The 24,236-nt window shown below is 42.7% G+C and overlaps 1 protein-coding gene across 3 annotated transcripts in view; it reads left to right on the top strand.

Moving 5' to 3' along the window:
• phrf1 (PHD and ring finger domains 1) overlaps nucleotides 1–24,236 on the top strand; it is a 225,178-nt gene that overhangs the window by 24,784 nt on the left and 176,158 nt on the right. For 2 of the 3 annotated variants that reach the window (XM_063061550.1, XM_063061549.1), the window contains exons 3-6: nucleotides 4,093–4,230; nucleotides 10,858–11,051; nucleotides 21,641–21,724; nucleotides 22,959–23,080. In XM_063061550.1, coding sequence (XP_062917620.1) covers nucleotides 4,093–4,230; nucleotides 10,858–11,051; nucleotides 21,641–21,724; nucleotides 22,959–23,080 — 538 coding nt within the window. Of the gene's footprint in view, nucleotides 1–4,092; nucleotides 4,231–10,857; nucleotides 11,052–21,640; nucleotides 21,725–22,958; nucleotides 23,081–24,236 lie in introns of those variants that run through there. The other variant, XM_063061552.1, reaches the window with a different exon arrangement.

The raw sequence follows: 24,236 nt of genomic DNA, 5'->3' as shown, positions 1-24,236 counted from the left end.
TCTGTCTTTTTAGCATTTAGGTGAAGTCCAACTTTATTGCACTCAATTTCCACTTTTGTCAGTAGCTGCTGTGCTTCCTCCATCTGGTCAGAGAGGAGGACTATGTCATCTGCAAAATCGAGATCTGTGAGCGTAACTGGTCTGACCCTTTTGGTTCGTCCTGGTTTTATTATGGTAAAACCAAGTTTGTCATGATCTTTGATAGCTGACGCAGAGCGTAATCAAGGACGATTATAAAGATGTAGGGTGCCAGAGTGTCTCCTTGCAGCACACCAGCTAGGAGCTCGAACACTGCTGTTTCTCCGTCTGGTAATACAACTTTCGTCATGGTTTTGGTATAGCTGGACTCTATTGCTCTCAGTAGATGGTCTGGCACTCCGTAAGCTTTCAGGATCTTCAGCATTTTATCTCGGTGAATGGATTCAAAAGCTTTGCAAAAATTGATGTAAGTAAACACGGCTGGTAGGTTGTTTTTCTTGACTTCCTCGATGATTCTACGGAGAGCAAGTATTTGCATTATTGCTGTGTGCTTCTGCCAAAAACCATTCTGATTGAATCTTAGCTTAGGGTCGATGGCGGTGCGAATCCTGTTCAAGATCAGATGATCTTGATTCTTTGGGCCAGAAGGGCTTATTCCGTACTACATAGAACATAGCACAGGAACAGGCCATTTTGCCTACAAGCTTGTGCCATACCAGCTAAAAAGCAAATCAAAAATGTGCAAACACTAATCCCCCCTATCTACACTATGTCCATATTCCTCCATCCTCCTTGTATCTATGTGCCTATCTCTTAAAAGCTTCCAATGTATTAGCCTTTACCGCTGTACCAGGCAGTGCATTCCAGGCATCCATGACTGAGTAAAAACCTTACCCCTCACGTCCCCTTTGAACCTACCTTCCCTAATCTTCAATGCATGCCCTCTCTATTAGACATTTCAACCCTGGGAAACAGATATTCTCTGTCCACTTTATGCCCTTATAATCTCGCAAACCTCTTTCAAATCTCCCCTCGGCCTCCAGTGTTCCGGACAAAAGAACCCAATTTTTTTTCAGCCTCTTGTGATAACGTTCCCTCCAAACCAGGCAGCATCCTGGTAGACCTCTCCTGTACCCTCTCCAAAGCCTCAGCATTCTTCATATAGTGGGACGACCAAACTGTGTGCCAAACTGCAGATGTGGCCTAACCAGAGTTTTCTAAAGATGTAACGTTCCCTCCTGATTTTTGAACTCCATGCCTTGACCAATAAAAGCAAACATTCCATAAGCCATCTTGACCACCTTATCGACCTGTGTGGCCACTTTCACCGAGCTGTGAACTTGGGTCCCAAGATCTCTCTGCTCAGCATCACTGTTGAGGACCTTGCCCTTAACAGTGTACTGTCTCTTTGCATTTGCCCTACTGAGGTGCAATACCTCACAGTTATCTGCGTTAAACTCCATCTGCCAATTCTCAACCCATATCTGCAACTGATCTATACCGTGCTAGTCTCTTACACTGTCCACAACTCCACCAATTTTTGTATCATCCGCAAACTTGCCAACAGGCCCATCTACATTTTTATCCAGTTCGTTTATATAAATCACAGTCAGCAGAGGTCTCAGCGCAGATCCCTGAGGAACACAATTAATTACAGACATTCAGCTCAAATAAGTCCCTTCAACCACTACCCTCTGCCTTCTATGTGCAAGCCAGTTCTGAATCCAGACAGCCAATTTGCTGCGGATCCCGTGCATCTTAATCTTCTGGATTAGCCTCCCATGAGGGACTTTGGCAGACACTTTACTAAAATCTGTGTAGACAACATCGTCTACCCTACCCTCAGCAGTCTCTTGTCACCTTGTCAAAAAATGGAATCAAGTTGGTGAGGCACGACCTGCCACACACAATGCCATGCTGGTTCTCCCTGATTAGGCCATGAGTTTCCAAATGCTCATATATCCTATCCCTAAGAATGTTCTCCAGCAATTTCACTACAACAGATGTGAGACCCACTGATCTGTAGTTCTCAGATTTATTTTATAGATCTCATTCATTGCTTCGTCCCAGATATCATCTGTGAATCTGCTTTGTACCATCTCTGGTGCTATCACAGTCACAGCTGACTTATAGTGTGGTGACCAGAACTACATTCAGTACTCCAGATGAGGTCAGAGCAATGCCTTATAATGGAGGCTCTTTTCTTCCTCTCCGGTGCTATCATGGCCTCCCAATAGTTTAGTGACCTGAACTGCATTCAGTACTCCAGATGAGGTCAGAGCAATGTTTGATAATGTTGGAGTATAACCTTCTTTTCTCTTGTGTTCAGTTCTTATATGGGGGGGGGGTGCGGGTGATACAGTAGTGTAGTGGTTAGCACAACGTTTTACAGTGCCAGCATCCTGGGCTCAATTCCCACTGTTGTCCGGAAGGAGTTTGTACATTCTCTCTATGACTACATGGGTTTCTGCAGTTGCTGCCTTTTCCCCACAATCCAATGACTTACTGATTGGTGGAGTAATTGGTCATTGTAAATTGTCCTGTGATGAGACTAGAGTAAAATCGGGGGTTGCTGGCTGGCATGGCTTGAAGGGCCTGTTCTGCACTGTATCTCAATAAACAAGTAAAATAAATAAACAAATAATGAAGGCCAGCACGTTGAATCATGTTATCTATTTATTTTTATTTAGAGATACTGCACATTAACAGGCCCTTCTGGCCCAACAAACCCGTGTGACCAATTAATCTAATAACCTGTACATCTTTGGACTGTGGGAGGAAACCGATGCGGTCATGATGATATATATACTCCTTACAGACAGCAGCAGAATCCAACCTGGGCTGCTTGTGCAGTTAGAGCATTATGCTGCAGTGCTGTGCTTTACTAGGGCCAGACTTGCACAGTAAAGAACAGGTCTCTGAGGAGTGTTGCAGAACAGAGAGACTTAAGGGTGCAGGTACATAATTTCCTGAAAGATGTGACATAGGTAGATACTTTATCACGTTTGTCTTCATCGGACAGGGTGTTGAGTACCAGAGATGGGATGCGACATTCCAGTTCTGTAGGATGTTGGTGAGACTGCACCCGGATTATCTTGTGCAGTTCTAGTCAACTGTACTCTAGGAAGGATGTGATTGCATTGGAGAGGTTGCAGAAAAGAAACATAGGTATGTTGTTTGGACTGCAATGCTTGAGTTAAAATGAAGGACTGTATAAGCTGGGACTGCTCTGTCTACCTATGCTGTCATCTTCAGTGGTCTTTGGACTGGTATGGTAAGGTTAACAGGATCGAGGGGTATTGGTCTGGGTCGTTGTGGTTCCCAGTGTAATCACACTTAGCCCAGGTTATGCTGCAACTGGAATTACTACGTCAGCTGGGTGTCTGAAGCCCCACTGATGACTTAAGCTTCACGTCAGCTGAAAATATTGAAAATATTTTATTTAGCTGAAAAGGTTAACAGTGCCATATGGTGAATCAAACTAATAAATACTTTCTGACCTGGGCAGTCGCATGCTTAGCAGTTCCCAAACTTACTTACTTAAGCCCATCACCCCTACTGGGGCAAAGGGCACTGACTGGCTCACCAGAGTCCTCTGTCCTGGGCTAGTCATTCACGTTGTCCCCAGGTTCAGCCCACCTTGCTGGTTTATCCTTTCTCTCCCAGAGAGGAGATCTTTGGAGCTTCTGTAGCTCTGGGTTTTTAGGGGATGGGGTTGCAAGCCCCATGTCCAACATTCCTCCTCTTGCAGCCTAGCCTGGGGTCATCCATGGTGGAGTCAGCAGTTCCCAAAGCTTGTTTAAAAATGTAATGTGGAATTTACTAAATGAGGTTAAATAACATCTTTTTCTGTTGTTTGAAATCCATCTTGAGTTGTTTTCAACCTCACTGTAGTCTCCCAGTAGAGTATTTACCATCAACACGGTCTTTGTCTCATTGCTATGCTAAGGGAGCTAGATCCTATCTTAGTCCTCAAGGGCAGTTACATGGAGATTTCAGTGACCTTCTGACCAGCAATAGCTCATGGGTTGTCCACATTCCCCTCAGTCGGCAAGGTGGGATTCCAACCAGACTGCTGCTTGTGAAGTACTGAATGCTGTTTCCTTTTGTTAGAGGAATCAAGTAGTGAAGATGATGATGACATGGACGAGGGCGATACAGATGATGATGATGATGGAGAAGGTGCAGAAGATTATGACCTTGAGGATGAAGATGATGACGATGAAGAGGAAGATGAAGAGGAGGAGGAAGGTAGGTTACTTAATTCATTAATTAAACGTTGAACACTGCAGCACAATACAGGCCCTTCAGCCTACAATGTTATGCCAAATTTTAATCTACTCCAAGATCATTCTGACCTTTCCCTCCCGCAGAGCGCTCCATTTTTCTATCGTCTATGTGCCTATCTAAGAATCTCTTAAATGCCCCTAATGTATTTGCCTCTACAACCACCCATGGCAGGGCATCTCATACACTCACTGCTCTCTGTGTAAAAATTAAACTTACCTCTGATATCCCTCCTTGTACATTCCTCCAGTCATCTTAAAATTATGCCCCCTTGTGTTAGCCATTTTCACTCTGGGGAGAAATCTCTAGCTGTCCACTCAATCTATGCCTCTTACTGTCTTGTACCCTTCTGTTGGCCCCCTTCACTCCAAAGAGAAAAGCCCTCACTCTTTCAACCTGTTTTCATAAGACATGTTCTCCAATCCAGGCAACATCCTGATAAATTAACTTGATTTGCTTAAACCAGTTGAGGGCACTGATATCCTCATGTTTACTGATCTGACAGTGTCAGATTTCTGTTTACAGCTCCAAGCCGGTTTTGGGTATGTTGATACAATTACTAAAGTCACATTTTTAAAAATAAGTTGCACATTTGAAGAAACTTGTTCTTGTTCCCCTAAAGACTGGTCCAGTGCTGTAATTGACTGGGCCTCATTGGTTAGTATCTGAAAACCCGGCTGGGGCAACATGAATGAACCTTGTGCTTGGAGTATTGTGAGATGAGGAGGAATTTCTTTTCCTAGAGGGTCTTGAATTTGTGGAATTCATTGTCACGTATGGCTGTGTATACCAGGTCATTGCGAATATTTAAAGCAGAGGTTGGTGGGTTCTTAATAAGGAAGGGCTTCATAGATTAGGGGAGAAGGCAGGAGAATGGGGTTGAGAGGGATAATGAATCAGCCATGAAGGAATGACGTAGGGGGCAGAATGACCTAATTCTGCTCCTATGTTTTATGATCTTCTGGTTCTGCCTGATTACATCCAGTTCAGATTAAATATTTGCTTTATTTGTCACATGTGCTTTGAAGCATACTGTGAAATGTGACTGCTGGGTGTTGATTAACAGCAGGACTTTGTCCGATCTTTATGTCACTCCCCTCCAGGGCTGTTTGTACCTGTGGTCGCCTAAGAACATAGACTATGTATGCATTTGGCATCATGATCGACAGCTATCAAAGGCTGGGAAGTCTGTTCCTGTGCTTCTGTTCTCTGTGCCTTTCTGCCTCTCGTGCAGTCCATATGTGGTGGAGAGAATACTTTGCCAAATAATATCATGGTCTTCCGTATTAAAGTACATGTTATCCTGCTCAAGCTCTCAGGTCTTCCACCAGCCTCTTAAATTTAAATAATCTCCTTGAAAGTTAATTGACAGGTCAGCCACGCTCCTAAACTGTGGAGTTCAATACCTAAAACTGTAAGGGATGCAGACTCAGTTGACACTTTTAAACACCAGCTCAAAACCGATTTATTTAACTTTTAACTAATTCTTTTTGTCTTTTATTTCATGTTTGCACATTATCCCATTGTAAAGCACTTTGAATTACATCATCCGTATGAAAAGTGCTCAATTAATAAAGTTATTATTATTAAAATATGTATTAAAGTAAAATAAAGCGCACACAGTTCAGCAAAGTTTCTTCCCTTCTCCCATCAGATGTCCAAAGTCAATGAACCCATGAACACTACCTCACTGTTTTTCTATTTGTGATCTCTGTTTGCACTAGAAGTCTTAGTCACGAAAAAAATACGGCACAGAAACAGGACCTTTGGCCCATCTAGTCCACACTGAACCATTTAAGCTGCCTACTTCCTTTGACCTGTACTAGGACCATAGTCCTCCATACCCCTATTGTCTTTGCACCTGTCCAAACCTCTTAAACGTTGAAATCAAGCATGCACGCACCACTTGCACTGTCAGCTCATTCCACACTCTTACGACTCTCTGAGTGAATAAGTTCCCCTTAAATATTTCACAGTTCACCCTAGACTCACGAGCTGTAGTTGCAGTCCCAACTTCAGTGGAAATGCCTGCTTATTAATAGCATTAATAAATTAATAACTACTTTTTAATTTATATGTATATATATATTTCTTATCGTAATTTATAGCTTTTTAAAATTTAGTATTGTAATGTACTGCTGGCGCAAAACAATGAACTTCACAAAACATGCCAGTGATATTAAACCTGATTCTGATTCCGTGGTTGGCATTCTTTAGTTTATACGAGCATTGTAGATATTACCATATTTATTCAAGTTTAGTGCACCATGTAATTTAAAAAATATAGATTTTATGTCGAAATAAGGTGCGGAGCAGACCCTTCTGGCCCTTTAAGTGTGCCACTTGGCAATCCCTGACAGCCCCCAATGTAACCCTTACCTGACCACATGGCAATTACAATGACCAATTAACCTACTAACAGATATGTCTTTGGACTGTGGGAGGAAACCCGAGTAGCCAGAGGAAAGCCACGCAGTCCATGGGAAGGACATACAGATTCCTTACAGGGGACTCCAGGGTTGAACTCCAAGCTCCACCCTGAGCGATAATAGAGTCGTGCTAATCGCCACGTTACTGTGCTGATTTTGATCGTGGTGATTTAATCTCTATAAATAGTATGTAGGGCAAGATTTTCACTGTATCTTGGTACATGTAACAATAATAAATCACTTTGCCAAGGCTTTTGACAAGGTCCCAGATGGCAGACTAGTTCAGCAGATATGCCAGATTGATGACTGGAATATAAGAGCAAGGACTAGAAGATGAGAGCAAGGATGTAATGCTGAGGCTTTATAAGGCATTGGTCAGACTGTATTTGGGAGTATTGTGAGCAATCTTGGGCTCCTTATCGAAGAAAGGATTTGCTGGCATTCGAGAGGAACCAGAACAGGTTCACGAGAATGACTCAAGAATGAAAGAATAATGTATGAGGAGCTTTTGATAGCTCTGGGCCAGTACTCACTGGAGTTTAGAAGAATGGGGCGAGGGGGGATTTTGATTGAAACCTATCGAATAGTGAAAGGTCTAGATAGAATGCATGTGGAGTGGATATTTCCTAAAGATGAGGAGGAAGTTCTTTAGCCAGAGGGTGGTGAATCTGTGGAATTCAATGTCACAGACGGCTGTGGAGGCCAAATCATTGGGTATATTTAAAGTGGAGGTTTATAGTTTCTTGATGAGTTAGTGCTTCAAAGGTTACAGGGAGAAAGCAAGAGAATGAGGTTGTGAGGGATAATACAATTGTAAGAAAAAGTTTGTGAACCCTTTGCAATACCTGTTTTTCTGCCTTAATTACCCATAAGATGTGGTCTGATCTTCATCTAAGTTGCAATAATAGACAAGCACAATCTGCCTAAACAAATAACACACAAACAATTTTACTACTTCTCGTCAATTCTGAGTACACCATTTGAACAATCACAATCTAGGTTCAAAAAAGTATGTGAACCTCTGGGCTAAATCCTTCTACAAAATCTTATTTGGGGTCAGGTGTTCCGATCAATGAGATGAGATTGAGGTGTGGGTTGTAGAGGTGCCCTGCCCTATACAGCTGGGTACAGGTATCGATTTGAACCAATGTTTTGATTTCAAACGCTGGCATCCTCATCAGGGAGGATGCCTGCACATTTCTAATTCAGTAGTATTTATGCCCCTATTGTCCATCCCCTGACTGGTTAGTCCTCATCTAATCAGGTTTCCACTCTTCCACCATGTTTATAATCGAATCAGGAGGGTCGGACGATGGGGGTATAAATACCACCGGACTAGACTTGCCCAGGCACCATCCCTGATGAAGTTGGCAGAGTTTGTCATGGAAACGTCGGTTAAAGTCGATACCTGTACCCAGCTGGAAGCCCGTGGAGAGTTTATTCATCATATACGCTGGGAAAGCACTGGATCCTTTTTGGTGGAGGTTATTGCTGCTAAAGGAGGTTCTACCAGTTATTCAATACAAAGGTTCACATACTTTTTCCAGCCTGGACTGTGAACGATTAAACAATGTGTTCAATAAAGGCATGAAAAGTACAATTGTTTATGTGTTACTAGTTTAGACAGATCATGTTTGTCTATTATTGTGACTTAGATGAAGATCAGACCACATTTTATGCACAATTAATGCAGGAAAACCAGGTAGTTGCAAAAGGGTCACAAATTTTTTCTTGCAACTGTAAATCAGCCATGATGGAATGGCAGAGCAGACTTGATGTGCATTGCTTTGAGTTGGTAGACTGGTTCTTGGTTTTCACGTTCCTAATGCCAGGCAGGTTCCTTAAGGTTGAAATAGCCAGTGAGTGTTGGGGGTGTGTAGTAGGGATAAGCTCCCATTGCCTATTAAATGCTACCAATGCCATATATCTTAAACACAAAATAATCTGCAGATGCTGGGGTCAAAGCAACATTCACAACACACTGGAGGAACTCAGCAGGTCGGGCAGCATCCATGGAAAAGATCAGTCAACGTAAAGTTTCCGGCCCGAAACGTTGGCTGTTCTTTTCCACGGATGCTGCCCTACCTGTCATGTATCTTGAATCACCTCTCACAACCAGGTCACAGTGAACCTTTATTGATGAATTGCTGCTTGGAATTCTTGTCAAGTTAAATCTATATTTACTAGGAAGGAGTACTGGACTGTTAACTCCTTGAGTGCTTGTTGTTACAGTTGGTTGTAGTAATGTTTCTGTCGAGCAGATTGGTTTTACTGTATTAAAGATGCCTTGCAAATGCAGGCTGATGTTAATTTGCTTTCTCAATCAGGTTTGATATCATTGGCGTATGTCGCGAAATAAGTTATATTGTTGCCGCAGTACATTGCAATGCAAAATAAAAAACACTATAAAATACTACAAGTGTGTATGCATGTGTGTATTTATATATATGTGAATGTATATATATGTTTTATATGTATATCAAAGACTATAAGACATAGGAGCAGATGCTTGGTTATTGGTAGGTAGGGTTAATATCTGACTTTCAAGAGCACTTGTGAGTTATGTTCCGGCTGGACTTAGTCCTTAAACTGCTGGGGAACAGTGTGGAAAGAACAGGTGCTGCTTGCTCCCGGTAGGGATTAATTTTTAGTTCCAAGTGCTCCTACCACGTTTTGTCACCCTGCAACCTTATCCTTCAATCTTTGAATTATGGAGGACAGCATGTGTATAAACGTCTCTCTCCAGCAGACTTCATTATGACTCCTGTACTTCTACTGTTTTTTAATGTTTCTTAATTGTACATATGATTTTGTTGTACTCTATCGCTGAGCAGCTGTGAACCATATGATTGGCCTATCAGAGTTCTCTTTGGGAACTAGTTGACTTGATCAGCATTTCTGATCTGGCTATTGTTCACGATTGCACTTAATAAAAACAGATGGGTTGTTTGGTCCATTGAGTCTGCTCTGCCATTCAATCGTGACTGATACTTTTTTTTCCCTCCTGAACCCCACTCTCCAGCCTTCTCCCTTTGATGTCGTGTCCAATTAAGAACCGATCAAGCTCTGCCTTAATTACACCCAATGCCCTGGCCTCCACAGCTGCCTGTGGTAATAAATTCCACAAATTCACCACCCTCTGGCTAAAGAAATTTCACTGCATCTCTGTTTTAGATGGATGACCCTCTATCCTGAGGCTGTGCCATCTTGTCCTAGACTCCCACACCATGGAAAACATCCTTTCTACGTCTACTCTGTCTAGGCCTTTGAAAGGTTTTAATGAGATCCCCGTCATCCTTTTAAATTCCAGTGTGTACAGAGCCATCAAACGTTCATTGTATGATAACCCTTTCATTCCCAGAATCATCCTTGTGAATCTCCTCTAAACCCTCTCCAAAGCCAGCACACCTTCTCTTGGATGAGGAGCCCAACAGTGTGCACAATACTTAAGGTGAGGTCTCACCAGTGCCTTATAAAACCTCAGCATCACATCCCTGCTGTTGTATTCTAGACCTCTTGAAATGAATGCTAACATCGCATATGTATGTATATATGTGTACAGTATATGTAGTGTAAATAGAGAGGGGGGAAAAGTGAGGTAGTGTACATGGGTTCATTTGTCCATTCGGAAATCTGATGGTGTGGGAGAAGGTGCTGTTCCTGAAGCATTGAATCTGTGTCTAAAGGCTCCTGTACCATCTCCTTGATGGTAGTAATTAGAAGAGGGCATGTCCTGGGTGATGGGGGTCCTTAATGATGGATGCTGCCTTCTAGAGGCATCGCCTTTTAAAGATGTCTTCAATGCTGGGGAGGCTAGTGCCCATGATGGAGCTGGCTGAGCTTACATCTTTCTGCAGCTTTTTCTAATCCTGTGCAGTGGCCTCTCCAGACCAAATGGTGATGCAACCAGTCAGAATGTTTTCCATGGTATACCTTAGAAAGCTGTGGGTATCTGTGGTGACCTCAATTGTCCTCAAGCTCCTGATGAAATGTAGCCCCTGTCACACCTTGCAATTGCACCAATATGTTGGACCTAAGGATAAATCTTCAGCGATGTTGACACTCAGGAACATGAAACTGCTCACCCCATTGTGGTTCGAAGTTGATTAGTGGGAATGTCATTAATTTTGTCAAACACTTTTTATCTTTTTGGACTTTGAAGATGATGAGGCTGATGGTGCGGATGAAGGAGTGGACGCTGAGAAATCTGGCACTGCAGAGAAGTGGGCAAGTGGCTCTGACGAGGAGAGTGAGAATTGCCCAATCTGTCTCAATGCTTTCCGGGATCAGGCTATCGGAACTCCAGAGAGCTGTGTGCATTACTTCTGCCTGGATTGCATCCTCGAATGGGCGAAGGTGAGTGCTGTCAATGCACAGAGTAGATTGTGATGTTATAATCTATGGTTCTCTCAGAAGTCAGGAGAGAGGCACAAATTTGATGCTTCACAAATGTTTTATTAAGCATTGAGGGAAAAACAAAGAAAACAGAAGCAGAATCTAGTAGCAGAAGGCTTAAAGGCAAAGAGACTAGGATCAAGATGGTGCTGACCATGTGGTGCAGCATTTTTATACCCTAGATCAGCAAAATTCCATTCAAATTTGCAGCTAAAAGGCAGTCTATGAGATAGCTCTTAATTAAATAATCCAGTACCCAGAGAAGATTCCAGAATCATACCAGTAGTATAACACAAGGGGACACATTGAATAACTGCATATACATATTATGACCACTAGGAAGCATGACACCCTGTCATATGCATATAAAAACTACTTAAGTACAACCAGATGATTAATTGTTAAACTGCAAAGAAAATAACAATTAAGTAGTCTAATTTACGAATTCAACAGTCAGATCCATCGTCAGTAACATGTGCTAAACTTGTGTCAAATTTGTGACCTTTCCAAACCTTATTAATGAATTAATGATTGACAGACATCTCCCTCTGGACTAGTAACTGACGGATGTCAGCCTCCGGAGTAGTGTGTGACAGATGCCAGCCTTCGGGGCAGCAGCTGGCGCACGTCACTCTCTGCTCACATATCTGCATCAGTTACGTGTTATCACCATAGCCATAGGAGCAGAATTAGGCCATTTGCCTACTGAGTCTACTCTGCCGTTCACTCATGGCTGATCCTTTATTTCCTCTCCTCAGTTCCACTCCCTGGTCTTCTCCCCATTACCTTTGATACCGTGTCCAATCAAGACCCTATCAATCTCCACCTTAAATACACCCAACGACCTGGCCTCCACAGTTGCCTGTGGTAACAAATTCCACAAATTCAACACCCTCTGGCTAAAGAAACTTTTCTGCGTGTTTTAAATGGACGTCCCTCTATCCTGAGGCTATCCCCTCTTGTTCTAGACTCTTCCACCATGGGAAACATCCTTTCCACATCTACTCTGTCTAGGCCTTTCAACATTCGAAAGGTTTCAATGAGATCCCCCCTCATCCTTCTAAATTGCAGCGAGTACAGACCCAGAGCCATCAAACGTTCCTTGCATGATAACCCTTTCATTTCTGGAATCATCCTTGTGAACCTTCTCTGACTCTTCTCCAATGCCAGCACATCTTTTCTTAGATGAGGCACCCAAAACTATTCACAATACTCAAGGCGAGGCCTTACCAGGGCCTTATAAAGCCTCAGCATCACATCTCTGCTCTTGTATTCTAGACCTCTTGAAATGAATTCTAGCATTGCATTTGTCTTCCTCACCACTGACTCTACCTGCAAGTTAACCTTGCATTTTCCAACATTGTATTTCATTTACCACTTCCCTGCCCATTCTCCTAATCTGTCTAAGTCCTTCTGCAGCCGACCTGTTTCCTCAACACTACCTGCTCCTCCACCAATCTTTATATCATGTGCAAACTTGGCAACAAAACCATCTATTCCATCATCTAAATCATTGATATACAGCCTAAAATGAAACGATCCCAGCACCAACCCCCTGTGGAACACCAGTAGTCACTGGCAGCCAACCAGAAAAGAATCCTTTTATTCCCATTCACTGTCTCCTACCAATCAGCCAATTCTCTAACCATGCCAGTAACTTTCCTGTAATATCATGGGGTCTTAATTTGATAAGCAGTCTCATGTGCGGCACTTTGTCAAAGGCCTTCTGAAAGTCCAAATATACAACATCCGCTGCATCTCCTTCATCTATCCTAGTTGTAATTTCCTCGAAGAATTCTAATAGGTTAGTTAGGCAAGATTTTTCCTCAAGGAAAACAATGCTGACTTTGTCCTATCTTGTCCTGTGTCACCAAGCACTCCATAACCTCATCTATAACAATTGACACCAACATCTTCCCAGCGACTGAGGTCAGGCTAACTGGTCTATAACCTTTCTGTTGCCTTTCTCCTTTCTTAAAGAGTGAAATAACATTTGCAATTGTTCAGTCCTCTGGCACCATGACTGAGTCCAATGATTTTCGAAAGATCATCACTAATGTCTGCACAATCTCTCTCGCTGCCTCTTTCAGAACGCTAGGGTGCAGTTCATCTAGTCCGGGTGAATCAGAATCAGGTTTATTATCACCGGCGTGTGATGTACAATTTGTTAACTTAGCAGCAGTAGTTCAAAGCAATACATATCTAGCAGAGAGAGAAAAAAAATAGTAAGTTAATAAACTAGTAAATCAATTACATGTATTGAATAGATTTTTTAAAAATGTGCAAAAAACAGAAATACTGTATTTTTTTTATTAAAAGTGAGATAATATCCAAAGTTTCAATGTCCATTTGGGAATCAGATGGCAGAGGGGAAGAAGCTGTTCCTGAATCGCTGAGTGTGTGCCTTCAGGCTTCTGTACCTCCTACCTGATGGTAACAGTGAGAAAAGGGCATGCCCTGGGTGCTGGAGGTCCTTAATAATGGACGCTGCCTTTCTGAGACACCGCTTCCTAAAGATGTCCTGGGTACTTTGTAGGCTAGTGCCCAATATGGAGCTGACTAGATTTACAACCTTCTGCAGCTTCTTTCAGTTCTGTGCAGTAGCCCCTCCATACCAGACTGTGATGCAGCCTGTCAGAATGCTCCCCATGGTTCAACTATAGCAGTGTTTGAGTGTATTTGTTGACATGCCAAATCTCTTCAAACTCCGAATATAGTATAGCCACCGTCTTGCCTTCTTTATGGCTATATTGATATGTTGGGACCAGGTTAGATCCTCAGAGATCTTGACACCCAGGAACTTGAAGCTGCTCACTCTCTCCACTTCTGATCCTTCTATGAAGATTGGTATGTATTCCTTCGTCTTACCCTTCCTGAAGTCCACAATCAGCTCTTTCATCTTACTAACATTGAGTACCAGGTTGTTGCTGTGGCACCACTCCACTAGTTGGCATATCTCACTCTTGTATGCCCTCTCGTCACCACCTGAAATTCTACCAACAATGGTTGTATCATCTGCAAATTCGTGGATGGTATTTGAGCTATGCCTAACCACACAGTCGTGTATACAGAGAGAAGAGCAGTGGGCTAAGCACACACCCCTGAGGTGCACCAGTGTTGATCGTCAGTGAGGGGGATGTATTATCACCAATCCGCACAGTCTATAGTCTTCTGGTTAGGAAGTCGAGGATCCAATTGCAGAGGGAGGTACAGAGGCTCAGGTTCTGCAACTTCTCAGTGAGGATTGTGCGAATGATGGTATTAAATGCTGAGCTATAGTCGATGAACAGTAGGTGTTCGTGTTGTCTAGGTGGTCTAAAGCTGTGTGCAGAGCCATTGAGATTGCATCTGCCATTGACCTATTGTGGCGATAGGTAAATTGCAATGGGTCCAGGTCCTTGCTGAGGCACAAGTTCGGTCTTGTCATGACCAACCTCTCAAAGCATTTCATCACTGTCGATGTGAGTACTACCAAGCAATAGTCATTAAGGCAGTCCACATTATTCTTCTTAGGCACTGGTATAATTGTTGCCTTTTTGAAGCAAGTGGGGACTTCTGCCCGTAGCAGTGAGAGATTGAAAATGTCCTTGAATACTCTTGCTAGTTGGTTGGCACAGGTTTATCACAGCTTATCAGATGCTCCATCAGGACCTTCTGCCTTGTGAAGGTTCACTCTTTTTAAAGACAGTCTGACATGAGCCTCTGAGACAGAGATCACAGGGTCATCAGGTGCAGCAGGGATCTTCACAGCTGTAGTTGTGTTCTTCCTTTCAAAGCGTGCATAGAAGGCGTTGAGTTTATCTGGCAGTGAAGCTTCACTGCCATTCATACTGTTGAGTTTCGCTTTGCAGGAAGTAATGTCTTGCAGATCCTGCCAGAGTTGCCGTGCATCTGATAACGGCTCCAACCTCATTTGAAGTTGTCTCTTCGCCCTTGAAATAGCTCTCCACAAATCATACCTGGTTTTCTGGTACAGGCCTGGGTTGCCAGACTTGAATGCCACAGGTATAGCCTTCAGCAGACGATGTACCTCCTGGTTCATCCACGGCTTTTGGATTGGGAATGTACAGTAAGTCTTTGTGGTCACACACTCATCCATACAGGTTTTAATGAAGTCGGTAACAACTGCAGCATACTCATCCAGGTTCGAAGATGGATTACTGCCTCCTAAGGTGTTCTTTAACCTTAAGCTCCCTAATCACCTCCAGTTCATTATGTAACACCCAACCCAGTATAGCTGATCTCCTGGTAGGCTGAATGACAGACTGCTCTATAAAGCCATCTCTGAGGCATTCAAGAAACTCCCTCTCTTGAGATCCATTGCCAACTTGATTTTCCCAATTGACCTGCATATTGAAATCTCTCATGTCTATCTTAACATTGCCCTTCTGACTCGCATTTTCTATTTGCTGTTGTAATCTGTGGTTCACATCCCAGCTGTTGTCTATACACCTACCATCCCTGTATATGACTGCCATCAAGGTCCTTTCACCCTTGCAGTTTCTTAATTCAATCCACAAGGATTCAACATCTTATGATCCTATGTCACACCTTTCTACTAACTTCATGCTATTCTTCACCAACAGAGGCACACCATCCCCCGCCTACCTTCCTATCCCTTTTATACAGCGTGTAAGCTTGGACATTCAGCTCCCAACTACAACCATCCTTCAGCTATGATTCAGTGATGGCCACAACATCATACCTGACAATCCGTAATAGTGCAACAAGATCATCCACCTTATTTCTTATACTCCTAGCATTGAGATATAACACTTTGAATACTGTATTTGCTACCCTTTTTGATGCTGCATCCTTAATACTAAACCTACTGGCTGCAATTTTGTCCTGTCATCTGCCTATTGTCCTCCAGTCATACATAACACAAAGGGTATTTAATGTAGCAAGCACATATCACCCCTATACTTTCGATCAAACGCCTGTAAAATTATGTTCTCTTGTATTAGCTATTTACGCCCTGGGGAAAAGTCTCTGGCTGTCTGCTCTCTCATGGAGTCATAGAAAAGTACAGCACAGAAACAGGCCCTTCAGCCCAACATAGTCTGTGATGAAACAGTTAAGCTGCCTTATCCCATCAACCTGCACTGGGACCATGACCCTCCATACGTCTACCATCCATGTACCTATCTAAGCTTCTCTTAAATGTTGAAATCAACCCAGCATCCACTATTGGTGCTGACAGCTAGTTTCACACTCTCAACACCCTCTGAGTGAAGAATTTCCTCTTAAGCATTTCACCTTTCACCTTTAACCCATGACTTCTCATTCTAGACCCACTCAGCCTCAGTGGGAAAAGCTTGTTTGCATTTATCCTATCTGTACCCTTCATAATTTTGTATACCTCTGTCAAATCTCCTCTCATTCTCCTACGCTCCAGGAGAATAAAATCCTAACCTATTCAACATTTCCCTATAACTCTGGTTCTCAAGTCCTGGCGGCATCCTTGTAAATGTTCTCTGCACTCTTTTAGTTTTATTTATGTCTTTCCTGTAGGTAGGTGACCAAAACCGGCACACAATACTCCAGATTAGGCCTCACCAACATCTTATACAACTTCAATAAAACATCCCAACTCCTGTACTCAGTGCATCCATTTATAAGGGCTAATGTGCCAAAAGCTTTCTTTATGATGTTATCTGTCTGTGATGCACTTTCAATGTATTATGGACTTGCATTCCTGGATTCCTGTTCTACAGAACTCTGCACTGGCCTGCTCTTCACTGTGTAAGTCCTGCCCTGTTTGGGCCTTTCAAAATGCAACACCTCACACTTATTGGCATTAAATTCAATTTGCCATTTTTCAGCCCATCTATGCAGCAGGTCCAGATCCCGCTGCAAACTTTGATAGTCTTCCTCGCTGTCTGCTACACTCCCAAACTCGGTGTCATCTGCAAATTTTCTGATCCAGTTTACCACATTATCATCCAGGTCATTGATATAGGTGATAAACAACAACGGACCCAGCACTGATCCCTGTGACACAACACTAGTCACAGGCCTCCAGACACAGAGGCAACCATCCACTACCGCTCTCCGGCTTCTCCCATGAAGCCAATGTCTAATCCAGTTTACTACTTCCATCTTGAATGACAAACCTTCTTGATGAAGCTCTCATGTGGGACCTTGTCAAAGGCCTTGCTAAAGTCCATGTAGACGACATCCACTGCCTTGCATTCATCAACTTTCCAGCATTTATAAAGTCATGAAGTAATACTAATTCCGTAATTCTTATACTCAGCATCCTGACTGATGAAGGCCAGTAGGCTAAATGCTTTATTCACCACCCTGACTATCCATGTATCTGCTTTCAATGAGTTATGCACTTGTACTCCTCAGTCACTCTGTTCCATTACACTTCCTTCCGTCACCCTATCATTCATTGTACCTACTCTAGTTTGACTACTATCCAAATTGCATAACCTCACTCTTATCTGTACTGAAGTCCATTTCCCATTTTTAGGTCCACTTCCCCAACTGAACAAGATTCTCCTGTAATCTACGGTAACCTTCACTATCAATGACAGTTCCTAATTTTGTGTCATCCACAAACTTACTGATCAAGCCATGTGTATTGATATCAAAAGCATTTTTATAAATAATGAATAACAAGGTTCCCAACACTGACCCCTGCAGAACACTTTTAGTCACCAGCCTCCGTTCCAAAAGACAACCCAGTCCATCACGGGTAAAGCCCTCCCCACCACTGAGTATATCTACACAGAGCGCTGTTACAGGAAAGCAGCATCCATCATCGTGGACCCCTGCCATCCAAGCCATGCTGCTGCCTTACTGCTGTATTCAGGAAGGAGGTACAGGAGCCTTAGGACCCACATCACCAGGTTCAGGAACAGCTATTACCCCTCAACCTTCAGGCTCTTGAACCAGAGGGGAGAACTTCACTCAACTTCACTTGCCATTCACTGAACTGTTACCACAGCCTATGGGCTCACTTTCAGGGCTCTTCATGTCATGTTCCCGATATTGATTGCTTATTTATTTACTTATTAGTATTGTTTTCTTTTTGCATTTGCAGAGTTTGTTTTTTTCCCCCACATTGGTTGTTTATCTTGTGTGGGGTCTTTCATTGATTATATTGTGCTTCTTTGTATTTACTGTGAATACGCATAAGACAATGAATCTAAGGGTTGTATGTGTTCTTTGATTATCAATTTACTTTTGAAGTTTTGAACAACCTTTAAACACCACCATTTGCTTCTTACCGCGAAGCCAATTTTTAAATCTTTTCAGTCTGTTTTCACCTCTATTCTTATGTAGGAAAGTGCTGAAGGAGTGGTTTGAAGGTCAGACACAGAGGAGTACCTTCTATGTTCTACCTTCAGCCCACCTTGTAACCTACTCCAAGATCAATTTAACATTTCCCACCTGCATAATCCACTGTTTTCCTTTCATCCATGTGCTTATGTGAGAGTCTCTTAAATGTCTCTTATGTATCTGCTCTGCCACCTCTTCTGGTCCATTGTTTCATGTAGCCATCACTCTGTGCAAAACACCTGCCTCTGACATTAACCACTCCAATCACCTTAAAATCATGCCCCCTGATATTAGCCATTCGTGCCCTAGGAACAAGTCTGGTTGTCCAATTATTCCGTGACTTCTGTTTACTTAAGGTAACTTAAAGGTAATTTTTGATTTATTTTCTTTCATCCAATACAAGATTTTTAATAATGTAAATTAGATGTCAGAGAATTTTATTTCAGCTGGACAGTGGGTGTATCAGTCCAGTTGAAGAAAAGGGATGTTTTATAGAATAGTACAGCACAGTACAGGTCCTTCGGCCCACAATGTTGTGCTGACCCTCAAACCCTGCCCCCCATATAAACCCCCACCTTAAATTCCTCCATATACCTGTCTAGTAGTCTCTTAAACTTCACTAGTGTATCTGCCTCCACCACTGACTCAGGCAGTGCATTCCATGCACCAACCACTCTCTGAGTAAAAAACCTTCCTCTAATATCCCCCTTGAACTTCCCACCCCTTACCTTAAAGCCATGTCCTCTTGTATTGAGCGGTGGTGCCCTGGGGAAGAGGCGCTGGCTGTCCACTCTATCTATTCCTCTTATTATCTTGTACACCTCTATCATGTCTCCTCTCATCCTCCTTCTCTCCAAAGAGTAAAGCCTTTGCTCCCTTAATCTCTGATCATAATGCATACTTTCTAAACCAGGCAGCATCCTGGTAAATCTCCTCTATACCCTTTCCAATGCTTCCACATCCTTCCTATAGTGAGGTGACCAGAACTGGGCACAGTACTCCAAGTGTGGCCTAACCAGAGTTTTATAGAGCTGCATCATTACATCGCGACTCTTAAACTCTATCCCTCGACTTACGAAAGCTGACACCCCATAAGCTTTCTTAACTACCCTATCCACCTGTGAGGCAACTTTCAGGGATCTGTGGACATGTACCCCGAGATCCCTCTGCTCCTCCACACTACCAAGTATCCTGCCATTTACTTTGTACTCTGCCTTGGAGTTTGTCCTTTCAAAGTGTACCACCTCACACTTCTCCGGGTTGAACTCCATCTGCCACTTCTCAGCCCACTCCTGCATCCTATCAATGTCTCTCTGCAATCTTTGACAATCCTCTACACTGTCTACAACACCACCAACCTTTGTGTCATCTGCAAACTTGCCAACCCACTCTTCTACCCCCACATCCAGGTCGTTAATAAAAATCACGAAAAGGAGAGGTCCCAGAACAGATCCTTGTGGGACACCACTAGTCACAATCCTCCAATCTGAATGTACTCCCTCCACCACCACCCTCTGCCTTCTGCAGGCAAGCCAATTCTGAATCCACCTGGCCAAACTTCCCTGGATCCCATGTTCTCCAAAAATGTGAGTTGACAGCTTTAGAATTGATAGACAGTATTGGTACTCTATTGTATAACACCAGTGTGGTGGTACTCTATTCAAATGAAGTCAAATTCAAGTTTATTGTCATTCAACTGTACTAATGTATGCTGTCAAACAAAATAGCTTTCCTCCAGACCAAGGTGCACAGCACACTACATATAACTCTCACACATAGCACATAGAGTAATATTACCACAAATGAGACCTGGGTGGTGGCAGGGAGTTCAGTAGTTTCGCATCCTAACAGTCTTTGCCTTAATGATATGGTACCTCCTACTTGATGGTAGGGGTTCAGTGAGATTGTTGGACGGATGAGAGAGATTACAGTAATGCTAAGAGCCCTGTGTACACAGCACTCCTGATAAATATCTCTGGTGGGTGAAAGGGAGACCCTGATGATACTCTCAGCATTCCTTGCGATCCCTTGTAGTGTCTTGCAGTCAAATGCCTTGCAATTCCCATACCAGACAGAGATTCAGCTGGTCAGGACACTGGATGGTGCTGCTGTAAAAATTGGTTAAAATAGGCGTGAGGGGAGCCTCAATCTCCTATCTCCTTTGTATAAAACACCAGTGTGGTAGTACTCTATGGTATAAAATACCAATGTGGTGGTTGAATATTGTATAAAACACCCATATGTATGTGCTCCATTGATGGAGTGTTTGTACTTTGAGTGTAAAGGGCTCTGGGATGTTTGAGATGGTGAAAGGTGTTGTGGAAGTGTGAGTGTATCTTTTTTTTGCTTCCAGGTGTAGAGGCACATCTGGGATAAATACAGTGGATTCTGGTTAATTGGGGCAGCTGTTTGTTTGGGACAACTCTTAAAGGACAAAAACAAATTGAGAAAATAGCTAGGATGTTTTTTTGTTTATTTGGGACACGATGTTGCTTAATTGGGACAGGGACTGTTGCCGAGTGGTTTCTAACTAGTGTCAGTCCCGTGCACTTGTGTGGCTGACCGATAGACACTACACCAAGCTTAGAGACAGCAGTTTAAAATAACGTCACTTGTGTGTTTGTGTTCAAAAAGTGATCTTTGTCACTACTCATTGGTGAACAACCAATTCCAAACTGTTTTGTTCATTCTGCTTTCAAGGGTTCAGGCTTGGGGATGCCAGAAATGGCTGGGAACGAAAATAAAACTATTTCACTACTTCAGCAAGTTAGGAGCTGTGAAGAATTTGAAGGTATCGACAATAATCTTTAATGTTACAATGAAAATGAAGGTTTGAGGATACAGTCGTTGAAAGCATCTATGAAGGCAGTCCATTATCTGCACTCGGTGTCTGCACTGATTTTGCTCATAGTGTATGCTGAATGAATTCCTCCGTCAATAACTATCTGAAACTAATAGTTGTATAGTACTGTAGTACTATTGATAGAGTTCTAATTTGTTCTGTATTTCATTTAAATTCATAATTTGTTACTCATGTTGTTTTTTTAATACCTTTTTAACTATTTCCATGGAACTTCGGCTAATTGAGACAGCTGCTTATTTAGGCCAAAATGAAATGGTCCTGATGTGTTCCAATAAACTGGAATCCACTGTGCCTAAAAACCAAGTTGTAAAATTACAAAGCAGAGTGATTAATCTGAGCTTCACCAAGTCAGCGGAAATGTCCTGATGTGTTTTAAACATTATTTCTCCAACAGAATGCCAATTCATGCCCCGTGGATCGAATAACTTTCAAGCACATCTGTGTTCGTACTCATTTTGGGGGGGCAGTTTTAAAGAAGGTGAGTTAGTATGCAAATTGTTCCTTGCATTGATGCACGCAATGGAGAAACCATTTACTTATTTCCTCATTTGGTAAAGATGCCCATTGTTAAGGTGGGTGGGGATAGAGGTGGTATGGGGCAGTCATTTTCTGGAACTTTGCGCTAGTGTGTGATTCTGGGTGAAGATTGGGAGAGTTTAGGTTACCCTATCCTGACCTGAACGGGCAAGTATGTGTAACATTCAATATACAACAGTACAGCACAGTATAAACAGAGGAGATTCTGCAGGTACAATGCAAACACGAGGAAATCTGCAGATGCTGGAGATTCTGCAGGTGCTAGAAAACCAGAGCAATACACACAAAATGATGGAGGGACTGAGCATGTCAGGCTGCATCTATGGAGGGGGAATAAACAGTTGACATTTTTGGCTGAGAGTTTTGATTCATTCACTATTCATTTTCCTTCATTGATGCTGCCTGACGTGCTGAGTTCCTCTGGCATTTTGTGCAACACAGTATAGGCTCTCTAACCTTTTAACCTACTCCAAGATCAATCTAAACCTTCCCTACCACATAAACCTCTTTTTTTCTATCATCCATGTGTCTATCACATGGTTAGCATTGGATCCTGGGAGAACAAATTGTGTCTGGTGAAATAGTCCGTTTTGTTTTACAAATGAATCTGACATACCTCCCTATAGTAAACAACAGGAATTCTGCAGATGCTGGAAATTCAAGCAACATACATCAAAGTTGCTGGTAAACGCAGCAGGCCAAGCAGCATCTATAGGAAGAGGCGCAGTCGACGTTTCAGGCCGAGACCCTTCGTCCTGAAGGACTAGTCCTGACGAAGGGTCTCGGCCTGAAACGTCGACTGCGCCTCTTCCTATAGATGCTGCTTGGCCTGCTGCGTTTACCAGCAACTTTGATGTATGTTACCTCCCTATAGTGTCCCTTTCTTTCCCACCGATACCAACACCCCCAACAATATAACACAGCTTCCAAATTGTTTAGAACATAGAACAGGAACAGGCCCTTTGGCTCACAATATTGTGTCAAACCAATTAAATGAATAATCAAATGGTAAAGTTAAACTACTCCCTTATGCCTACACAATGTCCATATTCCTCCATTTTCTTCACATTCATATTGGTTCATGTTCATTTTGAGAGTTGATATGAATCGCATAATAAAGTGGATATCGTCACCATCAGATATTTAAGTGCTAAGAGTTTAAATTCCTTTTGAAGCTTCCAGTGCAGAACGCGAACCAAGACAATGAAGAGGAGCAGGAGGACGTGACAAATTGTGAGGTGTGTGGACGAAGTGACCGGGAAGATAGCCTTCTCCTCTGTGATGGTTGTGATGCGGGGTATGTAAACACACGTAAGCTAATGCTATCGAGACATTGGTAGTTGATTAAATTACAGTGGCATTCTGATGTCTGATCAAATGTTTATCCAAAGCCCAACACAGCTGTGAGGAATGTTTTCAGATTAAATTCACTGCACTTGTTAGAGTATTGTTACTTCAAAGTTCTTGTGTATAAGTCACTCTAGAAACAATAGGCTGCAGAAACATTACTGCTGATGTTCCCAAATTGTTAAGTACAAAGTGATAACTACTCTTTGACAATAACTGCTATATTACCTTAGCTTTGAAACTCAGATTCAAAACTAGGTAATGATAGAGATCTAGAAGATTATAAGGCTAGCGGGAAGGAGTTTAAGAATGAAATTAGGAGAGGCAGAAGGGGCCATGAGAAGGCCTTGGCAAGCAGGATTAAAGAAAACCCCAAGGCATGCTACAAGTATGTGAAGAGCAAGAGGATAAGACATGAGAGAATAGGACCAATCAAATGTGACAATGGAAAAGTGTGTATGGAACCGGAGGTGATAGCTGAGGTACTTAATGAATACTTTGCTTCATTATTCACTATGGCGATTGTAGGGATGACTTACAGCGGACTGAAAAGCTTGAGCACATAGACATTAAGAAAGAGGATGAGCTGGAGCTTTTGGAACGCATCAAGTTGCATTAGTCTCCAGGACTGGATGAGATGTACCCCAGGCTGCTGTGAGAGGTGAGGGAGGAGATTGCTGAGCCTCTGGCAATGATCTTTGCATCATTAATGGGGACGAAGGAGGTTCCGGCGGATTGGAGGGTTGCGGATGTTGTTTCCTTATTCGAAAAAGGGAGTAGAGATAGCCCAGGAAATTATAGACCAGTGAGTCTTACTTCAGTGATTGGTAAGTTGATGGAAAAGATCCTGAGAGGCAGGATTTATGAACATTTGGAGAGGCATAATATGATTAGGAATAGTCAGCATGGCTTTGTCAAAAGCAGGTTGTACCTTACAAGCCTGATTGACTTTTTTGAGGATGTGACTAAACATGTTGATGAAGGTAGAGCAGTAGATGTAGTGTATATGGATTTCAGCAAGGCATTTGATAAGGTACCCCATGCAAGGCTTATTGAGAAAGTAAGGAAGCATGGAATCCAAGGGGATCTTGCTTTGTTGATCCAGA

This window comes from Mobula hypostoma, chromosome 11, assembly GCF_963921235.1.
Source record: "Mobula hypostoma chromosome 11, sMobHyp1.1, whole genome shotgun sequence".
NCBI classification, from domain to species: Eukaryota; Metazoa; Chordata; class Chondrichthyes; order Myliobatiformes; family Myliobatidae; genus Mobula; species Mobula hypostoma.
The sequence above is the reverse complement of the archived record's forward strand: the minus strand, read 5'-3'. Positions and strand labels throughout refer to the sequence as shown.